General features: G+C 43.3%; 1 protein-coding gene across 2 annotated transcripts; it reads right to left on the bottom strand.

Moving 5' to 3' along the window:
- Positions 1 to 1,180: 1,180 nt before the first annotated feature.
- On the bottom strand, positions 1,181 to 10,346 carry LOC123148602 (uncharacterized). Of its 2 annotated transcripts, XM_044568070.1 has the most exons (8): positions 10,026 to 10,346; positions 9,845 to 9,931; positions 9,469 to 9,555; positions 9,280 to 9,366; positions 9,091 to 9,177; positions 8,902 to 8,988; positions 2,309 to 3,998; positions 1,181 to 1,748 (listed from the first exon to the last, which is right to left on the bottom strand). In XM_044568070.1, exons 6-8 carry the CDS (start codon positions 8,953 to 8,955, stop codon positions 1,423 to 1,425), a joined length of 2,070 nt encoding a protein of 689 aa, XP_044424005.1. In that variant the 5' UTR covers positions 8,956 to 8,988; positions 9,091 to 9,177; positions 9,280 to 9,366; positions 9,469 to 9,555; positions 9,845 to 9,931; positions 10,026 to 10,346; the 3' UTR covers positions 1,181 to 1,422. The 2 variants fall into 2 exon arrangements, with proteins under 2 accessions (XP_044424005.1, XP_044424006.1); XM_044568071.1 differs by lacking the exons at positions 9,845 to 9,931; positions 10,026 to 10,346 and having other exon boundaries at positions 9,469 to 9,674.
- Positions 10,347 to 11,376: the final 1,030 nt, after the last annotated feature.

Below are 11,376 nucleotides of genomic sequence, written 5' to 3' on the forward strand. Positions count from 1 at the left end.
GTTGCCTCGAAGACCAGGAACAAGGTCTAGCTCGTCGGCGGCAAAGATAACAAGGGTGGCGGTGGCGGTGGTGGGACAAGAACAAGTGCGCCGACGGCGAGGGCAAGCAGGTGCCGGACAAGAAGGAGGAGGAGAAAGAGCAGGACGACAAGTGCGGCGGCAATGTCGGGAAGGGGAAGGGCGGCAAGGACAACAAGAAGCCAGCCATGGTTTGTCCTTGAATACTATCTATTCTCTTCAGTCGACTCGCATCATGTCCCGCTCTCATCTGTTGCAGTATTTTGCTGATGAGATTGCTCTACTCGACCGATCGTTCGATTTGGTTCATGGCAGCCCGTGATCGTCACGGTGGTGCTCACCGCCGGTCTCCACTACGCCGGCTGCATGCACCGCATCCGCTGCAAGCTCTTCAAGATCAAAGGTATCCGCAGCTCCTCCTCCACTTGCCTCGTCCTGCATGCACGCTAGGTTCTCGACTGAATTCCCCGTCCGCGCGCATTCACATCGCCGAGCACGCAAACGCCACGGAGCGGGTCCGACCTGGTCCAGGGCGCGTTCGGCTCCCTCGTCTCGGCCACGGCTTCACCTGCGCGCTCAAGACCGACTCCTCCTCCATGGCCGTTGCTGAGGCCGTGTGGTAGCGCCGTGCAGGCGGCCTTCGCCAATGCCTATGTCTCGTCACTCGCCGCGGGGGGCTCCCGAGCGTGCGGCATGGTGTCTGCTTGTGCTCTGCTCCAGCTCGGGCGCGGGCGTGCTCCCATAGAGCGACCTCGACCCCCACAGGCTCGCCGTCAGCGACTCACACGCGTGCGGGCTCCGCGGCGCGACCACACCGCAGTGTGCTAGAGCCGAGGACAACCTTTTATTTCTCCCACTCCAGCAGCCAGCTGACAGGTGGGCCTTTGTGTGCAGGGATTTTTTGCAAAATGCGATGCCACGTCATCCACATTACGCTGAAGAAAAAGGCTAATCCACTATGCACTGCCTGAAAATAAAACTAATTTACAGTAGAATATATTACTCACCTTGGCGACATATTTTTATAGAAGAAACAACTTAAGTCCGAGACTTGAACCTAGGTGGGCTCGCTGCAGACTCGCACAGCTTACCAACAGAGCGACACTATGTTTTCCAAACATAGTTATAATAACTTGGAAATTCATCAGGGTTTCTCCGCACATACAAATAATGACTTGGAAATTCAGTAGGGTTTCAACAACATAACTAACTTGGCAATCCAGCAGGAGTTCAAGAAATAAAAACCCGGGAGATTCAGCAGACCACGACAGTACCAAAGGGAATGCCACTAGTGAGCATCCGACAGATTATTACTGCTGCACAGGATTACAGCAGCATACACACACATACAAATACTAAACGGAGGAGAGGCGAAAGCATCGCTCCAGGCACAACTGAAGGCCGTCACTCAGTCAGTGGCGACCCAGCGGCCGGTTTCTGTGGCCTGATCCAGTCGTGCAGCACCAAGGTGACCCTGTCGTGCTGCTTCACGGAGGAGCCATGCAGGAGCGGGGCGGCGCGGGCGAGGACGCGGTTGTAGTGGACGTACTCCTTCTGCCGGAACCTCTCCTGCTCGGGCAGCATCATCTCGTCCCACTCGGCGTGCAGCTTCTCCGACAGGCTCCAGTCGATGTTGTACCTGGTGGCGCCGAAGCACGTCTGGCTCAGGACACGCCTCGCCAGGGTCTGCAGGTCGGGCACGCGAGCCCCGTGCGTCAACCACCATTCAACTGCGATTTCAGGTCATAAACGTGGTAAGAAGATAGCAATTCATGTAGTATGATAGAACGGGTGAATGAAATGGCGATGATCTCAGTAGGTGTTTGGGTTTGAAAGTTGAAGTGCAAAACAGAAGAAGAGAAAGGCTCCTATACACCACATACTCCAGTTTGCAACATACTAACTAAATAACTATGTTGACAAGCTAGGCTAATTCAGTGAAGTTGATCATTCTACACATTCATCTGTAAACCTTTTATATTTTCTGCTATTTATTTAAACAGCCAGGATGACAAGTTAGGCTAATGCAGAGAAGTTGATCATTATAACATTCTGACTTTGAATACAAGTGCATTATGACATGATATGCTTGACATGCTAACTAAATATGCTGGCGCACTGTATGTTACGGTGCACAAATGCACATATGAGATTTTGTGGAGGACCTCAGAGATTATTCCAGCTCGATCTAAATATTGCAAAAAAGCAAGTACATATGACACATAAAGGCACTACCGTCAGTGGCTTGTTAAGGAGTGGGCATTTTGCAAGAGGTTAGGGTGTAGCTTACCTTGTGGTAATTCCATGATTTGCTGCATTGCTGGATCTGTGTCGAAATAGCCCAACTTCTTCTCATACACTTTCAATTGTGCAGACGCTTTTCTGGCATTGTAATGAGCCTTGCCCAGTTGGATTGTACAGGCCGCGATGCCGCTGCTGATCTCAGTATCAGGCTGGAATCCAGCTGTGTAAAAGATCCTTGGGTTTAGCATCTGACCAGCAGCATGGAGAGGAGTATGCAAGTAATCATCCCATATCCTGTCAATCATACACCAATAAGAGTCACTTTCATCTCTGATATTGAGAGATATCTCTTCTTTTGCTCTATCCATGGCTTCATACAAGATACCCATCGGACAGATATCATATTCCAGTTTATACAACACACTGACAAGTGGGTCTGTAACCTTGACAACTTCTGCAGCAGCATTCCAAAATTCATCATCTGTCTTTACTATGCTCTGGATACGCTTGAACAAGTCAAGACAAGCCCAACCAGAGGAAACCCATACAGGCGAGTTTAACATCTGCACCAGATCTACTCTTGCAGAAACTAACCTCTCTAATGTGATGAACATTGCCACAAATTTTAAATAAGAACTGCTCAAAATCTCCTCCTGAACATACCTTCCTTTCAGTTTCATTGGCAGTGCATGGTCATATAAAAACCATGTAATTTCCCTTGCCTTCATTAGGACTTCACTCACATGCTTGAGCGCTGCTATTTTCTCAAGCAGAAGGTTGATGCAATGGTCAGCACATAGTGTGAAGAAAAAACTATCATATTTATCTAGCACATACTGCCGTGCCATCTGCATATGGGGTGACACGTCATTCATGACAATCTGAACAATGTTATGAGCACCAACATCTTCAACCACGCGAGAAAGCATTGATTCTAGCTCATCAAAGTCCTCAGTGATTTCAGAGACGTCAATGGATCTGAGGAACAGCGTACCTTTGCTGCAGTGCACCAGGACACTTACGAAGCTTTTGGTACACTTGCTCTTCCAACTATGCACAATTACAGTGCAGCCACTTGTTTGCCACTCTTGCTTGAGTTCCTTTGTGCGGTTCTCAGTTTCTCTTAGTTGCTCCTGCAGAACAGCTTCGTACGTAGGCATTACAGCCCCGGGCCCATGGGAAAACACAACCATCTCCTTCAAAGATGATAAATGGAGAACACCAGGCTCAGGTGCAGCTTCGGAGAAGAACTTGCCTATTGACTTTGCTGACTGAGAATCGAAATAATCACTTGTCTCAACCTTGGGTTTCGGTTGACAAGAACTATACGTGATATCCTCGGCCTGCGTCAGATCCGGTTGATAATGAACAAAGCAGCAGTTGTTATTGGACACAGTTGGTTGTAGCTGTGGTTGCTGGACTTGAGGAGATGGAAGGGCTGGGTTTGTGTGAGGAACCTCATCATGTTTTTGCTTCAGTCTCTTCGTTTTTCCGAGCATCTGATCTTTCTTGCAATCCACAAGTGAACTCCTTAAGCTTGTCCTGACACTGTCCGGTACTAGGTTGCATGGACGAACATTGCCCTTGATGCCTGCTACATGTTGCTCTAGACGGTTGTAACTACAAACCACCTCACCGCAGTAATTGCAGCTGACTCTGCTGCCTTCTTCATCAATGGTTTTGCCATGCCTTTCTTTTCCATGATTACTTGTCTGAGGACCTTGTGCGGAAAAAACCTGAAGAAAAGCAATGAGAGATACTTCAGTAGTGCAAAAATTAAAATGTCAAATTCCCAAAACATGAGTGCAACATTTCACCAATGATGAGATTTCATCTGCTTCCTGTTAATGACAGCACATAATGTACTACTATTGATGAATTTACCACATGTGAACAGAGAAGACTGTGATCCGACTAAACACTGTATCTTAGAATTTTAAACATAGGGTCACTGGGTGAAACAGTTTGTTCTGTATTTTTTCTGATAAAGAACAGTTTGTCTGTATAACTCTTCAAGAAGAGCACAGAGAGGCATGGTCAACGGCTCATAGTATATTTACCAACAGACTGAAGGCAAGAGCTTCACAAATTACAAGTTCAGGGCAACAAATCTCTGGGCACCGATGCAATGAATTAACAGCAGCTTCAACAGGGCAGTCAACAATTGGCCATTTTCACCATGGTACACTCCAGAAACATGTAACTGTAACTAGATTAGACAGTTGTTCCTCACAAACAGACTAAAATTCGATGCTTACAATCCTGAAGGATTCAAATGAACCATACGAAATAGTTCGGTGCAAGTAAAAGGTTAACTATTTCGGTACTATCCCACAGGACAATTGGAGTAATATTTACCCTTTCAAAGATCAGTGATATGGTATAAACATAAGACTGCATGATGATCTTACAAAGCTAGTAACAATACCCCCTCTGGGACCAGTGGCGAGCAGCGACTCTTTTTTCCCGATACTAAAATCCGACAAAATCATAGCGCCTCCCCTCAAAGTTTTAGCAATTCCTTCGAATCGGCTTAAACGCCTTTCGAAATCCAACATGACGCTACCCAACTCCCAAAATCAGACAAAACCTAAAGCGGAGAGAGGGGGATTCTTCCCGGCAGGAAGCCCTGGACAGCATCGCGGGTCACAGCCCACTGCCTATTTCCCTCTCGCCGGCTTCATTCCAGAACAGAAGATCGTGAGGGATTTCAATTACTTACCATTTTTGTCCCCTCCGGCGCGAGAACAAGGAGGGGTTCGCAGCAGGCCGCCGCCGCGCTGCGCAGCACCTCGACCTGCCTCCGAGGCGCTGGGGGCGCCGTCGACGGAGTAGCCGGGGTTTGACGGCGATGAGCCCGATCTCGCGCCCCGCCTCCTCTCCTTTGCTGCGCTGCGCGTCGTGGTCTCTGCTGCGCTGCGCGTCGTGGTCTCTTCTGCGCTCTGGCTTTTGCTTTTATAATCAGCGGGGCGCTCACGGGTGGCAGAGAGGAGGGAGGAGGCGGCGAGGGCGAGGAGGGAACTCGGGTTTTTGGGAAGAGATGAAAAGGACTTTGACTGTTTGCCGTTTCTGAAACTGACGAGACGACGGGTTTCAATCGCTGGACATTCACTGGTGGGTGGGTGGGTGGGTTGGCAACAAATTTTGTTTTTCTCAATACATACGTATATATAGAACAAACAAAATGAATGAATCTATACTCTAAAATATGTCTATATACATCCGTATACGCATGCGCATCTTACTCGTATGAGCACCTAATTATTAGGAAAGTCACCTCCCACCGAACGCAAATCACCGGAAGGTTTGGAATAATTTCATGAAAATGCAAGCACCATTATCAAGTCTAAGACTTAAACTCTGTTGGACAGAGGATATTATTGTTCTCCTAATCATCCAACCACACGTTGGTTCGTGGAACAAATTTTGTTGGACAACAACATATCATTATTCGCGAACCAACCTGTGGTTGGATGGTTAGGTGGACAGTGGTATCTCCAGCCCATCATGGTTCAAATCCTAATGCTCGCTTCAGGATTTTTGACGATACACGTTCAATGGGAGGAGGCGTTCCCGTCGACTACGAGGTGTCTATGGTGACGTCGTAAAATCTCAAGATGATATGCCGGCTCAGTCTCTCAAAGGTGCTCATATGGATAGGGTGTGCATGTGTGCATTCATAGAGGTGAGTGTATGCGAGTATATATGAGGGCTTGTGTTGATGTTAAAAAACATTTTATTCTTTGCGAACCAACATGTGATTGGATGATTAGAGGTACAGTGGTATCTCCAGCGCATCAGGGTTCATGTCTTGGTGCTTGCATTATTTTTTAATTTATTTTAGTATTTCCAGCGATGCGCTTTCAGTGGGAGGAGACGTTCCCGTCGACGACGAGGAGCCTATGATGACTTCGTAAATCTCAAGATGATATGCCGCCTCAGTCTCTCGGAGGTGCTCATAGGGGTAGGATGTGTGTGTGCATTCATAAGGGTGAGTGTATACGCATGTATATGAGCGCTTGTGTCTGTGCTGATATTCAAAAAAATATTTCATTCTTCTTTACCATAATAATAATAATAATATGCTTTTAATACTTACATCAGCAAATATTCATGAAATCACGATTGCATTGAAATTAGGCAGGATATTAATTGCGCACATATATTAGGTAGGATATTATATACGCATTAATTGTATGACTAGCACTCATGTTGATACTTAGTATAATATTAATTAGGCGTTGAACACGTCAAACGCTCATTATTGGGCAATCTAGGTCGTTGATTGAACTGGTTTGATGGTTAAGATTGATTTGATACGTCCTTTTGGACCTTTTATATTGGTATATCTCAAGTACTTCAAAAGAACGTAAGATTTCCATTTCACCTATTTTTCATTCAACTTTTTTTATATACATCTCACTCTTTTCTTTTCCTCTTTGATTTTTTTCCTCCGATTTGTGATTTTTCTCCTATCAATTCTCCCTAAAAATAGAATCAATTGTCTCATGTTTTGTTAACTTACCATAAGAAAAACATATTTTGTTTGGTAAGCCATTAAATTCTTAAAAAATAAGTACTTAACAATAAAATATTTATCTTCTCTACTTATTTAAAAAGAGCGTAAGGTTCTCATTTGATCTCTTTTGGTCGAACTTTTCTTATATACGTCCCACTCTTTCCTTCTCTTTGATTTTTTCCTCCCATCTCTGTTTTTTCTCCCATCCATCATTCATAAAATAGAATCAATTGTCTCATGTTTTATTAACTTACCATAATAAAAACATATTTTGTTTGGTAAGTATTAAATTCTTAGCAAATAAGTGTTTAACAATAAAATAGCAGGTAAATCATGACGATTGCATAAAAACAATTGCTAGTAACTAGGCCAAAGATGATTGATTTCATGCCATTGGTGGATTGCATCGAAAGAAGAATGACAACAGGTTCCTCCTTCCTCAATCAGTGTGAAAGATTGCAGTTTCTAAACTCTGCTTTGTCCTCTATGCCCATATTCTATCTTCGCAGTTTGCTAGCCCCCCTAGAATTTTAACAACTCGAGAGAATCCAGAGACAATGTCTATGGAGAAAGCATAGAGATGAACCCTCTCCATCTTTAGCAGCATGGGACCTGATTTGTAGGCCTAAAAGCAAGGGGGGGGTAGGGATTTTGAACTTGGGGGTCCAGAATATTGCTCTGTTGCTCAAGCATATGCATAAGTTTTTGAACAAGATGGATCTGCCATGGGTATCTCTTGTTTGGAATACATATTATCATGGGAGGGTACCACAAGGTACTGCCAGCTGTGGATCTTTTTGGTGGAAAGATATATTTTGTTCTGACAAATGGAAGCTTGGTGATTATGTGACAACCTTGCAATCAAGGTTTCCAAGGCTATTTTCTTATGTGAAAGATCCATGGATAACTATAGCTGAAGCCTTTCAAGCACATGATATCTCAGATATGTTTCATTTACCTTTGTCTGAATAGGCATATCATGAATATATGGCAATTCAGGCAATGATGACCACTCACAACAGAGATTTGGATGCAAATGATATCTGGTACTAGCAGGGGACATGCAATGCTTTTAAACCTAAGATATTCTATTCCTTCATGCATTATACCTTGTCATTTAATCCTCTGCTGCTAAGGATCTAGAAATCATCATGCACAATGAAAATAAAAGTGTTTTCTTGGATGTTGATCATGGACGGGCTTAACACTAAAGATATGGTTGATAGGAGGCATTGGCATATGGATGATGGGGTTAATTGTGTTCTTTGTCCTTTGTTGACAAGGGAAACCAGATACCATCTTTTCTTCCACTGTAATTTCAGTGTGGGAGTCTGGAATTATCTTCAAATCTATTGGCCATAGGGAGATGATATGAGCAACATTGTGCTGCAAGCAAAACGAGATTTTGCAAAACCTTTCTTCACTAAGGTGGTTTTTGTTGCCTGCTGGAACATCTGGATAGTCAAAAATGCTAAGGTGTTCAGTCATGAAAGGCCTAGCTTTAATAAATGAAGAAGTTCTTTCATCCATGATATTACTCTCATGCGGCATAGAATCAAACATGTCTTTACAGATGAGTTATTGAGATGGATTTCTTTTTTTGCCTCCTCGAGGTATTGTCTTGTAGTTCACTAGTTTTTTTAGTTCTCTAGTTTTTAACTTTACCACTTGATTACCTCTAGTAATCCATGTAATTTGTAACTCTTTTTGGCAATAAAGTTAAAGTGTTGGGGGGGGGGGGTTCCCTAAAGTTTACAGTCAAAAAATAATAATAGGCTGAATTAGAAGCTAGTAATAATAGGCTGAATTTTTCAGTGAATCCCAAGTGAGGTGGTTGTTGTGTTGGATAGATGTGCCCTTGATTGGTTACTTCATTCAACTTCATCAGCATAGACACATAATTCAAAATATCACCTTGGTATAATTCTAGTCACACATAATTCAAAAGATCACCTTGGTATAATTCTAGTCGAATATCTTAACGCACTTATTGCACTTGAACAATAAGATTTTCACATAAGCCTGGAAAATAGGCATTTAGTTCTAATACGATCCTTATAAAAAATATGGTATCAACAGAAACCTTTTATGCTCCTACTAAATAAATTGCTTTCCCTTACCTTTGACTTTAGATATCGTATTCTCCATTCCAAAAGTGGCATCTTAAAGCACATACTACACTTGAACAATGTGATTTTCACGGAAGCCTGTAAAATAGGAATTTAGTTCTTATATGCTCCCTAGAAATAGCAAAAATGGTATCAATAAAAAACATTTATGCTCCTATTGAATAAATTACTTTTCCTTACCTTTGAATTTAGACCTCATCTTCTCCGTTCCAAAAGTGGTATCTTAACGCACTTACTGCACTTGAACAATGAGATTTTTGCAGAAGCCTGGAAAATAGGCATTTAGTTCTAATATTCTCCCTAGGAAAAACAAAAATAATATCAACAAAAACCTTTTATGCTCCTAATGAACAAACTATTTTTTGTTACCTTTGATTCTAGATTTCTTCTTGTCCACTCCAAAGGTGGCATCATAATGGACTTACTACACTTGAACAATGAGATTTTCACGGAAACCTATAAAATAGGGATTTAGTTCTAATACGCTCCCTAGAGAAGACGAAAATGGTATCAACAGAAACCTTTTATGCTCGTACTGAATAAATTACTTTTCCTAACCATTGATTTTGGATCTCGTCTTCTCCGTTCCAAAAGTGGAGTCTTAACGCACTTACTGCACTTGAACAATGAGATTTTCATAGAAGCCTGGAAAATAGGCATTTAGTTCTAATATGCTCCCTAGGAAAAACAAAAATGATATCAACAGAAACCTTTATGCTCCTAGTGAATAAATTACTTTTCCTACGTTTGATTTTAGACCTCGCGTTCTCTGTTCCAAAAGTGGCATCTTACCGCACTTACTACACTTGAACAATGAGATTTTCACAGAAGCCTAGAAAATAGGCATTTAGTTCTAATATGCTCCCTAGAAAAAACAAAGATGGTATCAAGACAAACCTTTTACGCTCCTAATGAGTAAATTACTTTTCCTTACCTTGGATTTTAGACCTCGTCTTCTCCGTTTCAAAAGTGGCATCTTAACACACTTACCGCACTTGAATAATGAGATTTTCGCAGAATCCTGGGTAACATGCATTTAGTTCTAATTTGCTCCCTATAAAAATGGTAGAGTAGAAACCTTTTTTGCTCCTAGTTAATAAATTAATTTTCCTTACCTTTGACTTTGGATCTCGTCGTATTAGTTCGAGATGTAAATGGAGCATGGCCTAATAGTTGGGAAGCGACTGTGGTTCGTCGAGAATACGCGAATGGTGCAGCGTGTAGGTGCCTTGGAATACCACAGATCCGACCTAAGAGGAAAACATAGACGATGGCTCACAATTATGAGGGCAAAAATATCAAGAGAGTGGCGGGCAACAGTGGGTGGAGGAGAAGATAGTTAGATCTAGAGAATGTTCGTGGTTGTGGTGGAGGAGAAGATTGTTATGTCTAAAGAGTGGTGGTGGCGGCGAAGGGTGGAGTAGAAGATGGTTAGATCTAGAGAATATTGGTGGTTGAGGTTGGAGGAGAAGATATTTAGGTCTTGAGAGTGGTGGCGGCGGCGGGTGGGGGAGAAAATAGTTAGGTCTAATGTTGATGGTTGTGTCATGTGGGGCGAGGTGGCTTTATAGCTGTGCGGTTTGGGACTAGGAGCGCGGCTGTGATCCGTGTGATGCGGGGTGCGGGGCGTCGAGTGAGAGATGGGTGGCTGGGAATGGGAAAAAGGGTTGCGCCGATACATGACATGGCGGGGGAGGTCTGTTTAATTTTTTAGGGTGAGGTGGGGTGCGGCGATGCGAGGAGGATGTGCATCTCGAGTAGGTGGATGGCAGGTAGGATCAAATGGTTTTTGGATGGATTGTGTTTCCGCACGGCGTTGCTCGGTGCCACAAATTTTCTGATGGATTTCTGGTTGGTGGGCCCGTGAGGTGTGTGCCTGTGACGAGACTAGTGCGAAGGTGTAAACTTGGGTTATTGCTAGAACAATTTGGAAAGCATATTTCTATATATTTCACGATCAATTGATATCACTGTGTTTCTTTCAAGTATTGTATAACACACCTAAAAAAGCTACTCCATCTGTTTAATTGATATTGGGTGTTTCGCAACTAGCGGCTGATAGACCTCAAACGGATCTATAATTTTTGTTGTTCTATGATGTTATATTAGCACTTTTGTATATTCTTTGTACCATTTTATATTGTTAATCTGGACTAACCCATTAATTTAGTGCCTAGTGTTAGTTCCTTGTTTCTGCATGATTTTGGTTCTACAGGAAATCAATATCTATGAAGGTCAAAATAATTTGTTGATTTAATTCGATTTTTGGGTAACAGAGGACCCAAGAAGCTTTGGGTAGATCGCTAGGAGCCACAGGGGGGCACACAACCACCTGGCGCGCCCTAACCCTAGGGTGTGCCCTAGGTCGTGTGGGGCCCACCTTCATCGCCCTTTGTCCATTCCACCGCTATAAATTTCCACGAAACCCTCTGCCATATTTATAGAAGAATTTTTCTGCCACCGCAA

The sequence above is a fragment of the Triticum aestivum genome, chromosome 7A, assembly GCF_018294505.1.
Source record: "Triticum aestivum cultivar Chinese Spring chromosome 7A, IWGSC CS RefSeq v2.1, whole genome shotgun sequence".
Lineage (NCBI taxonomy): Eukaryota > Viridiplantae > Streptophyta > Magnoliopsida > Poales > Poaceae > Triticum > Triticum aestivum.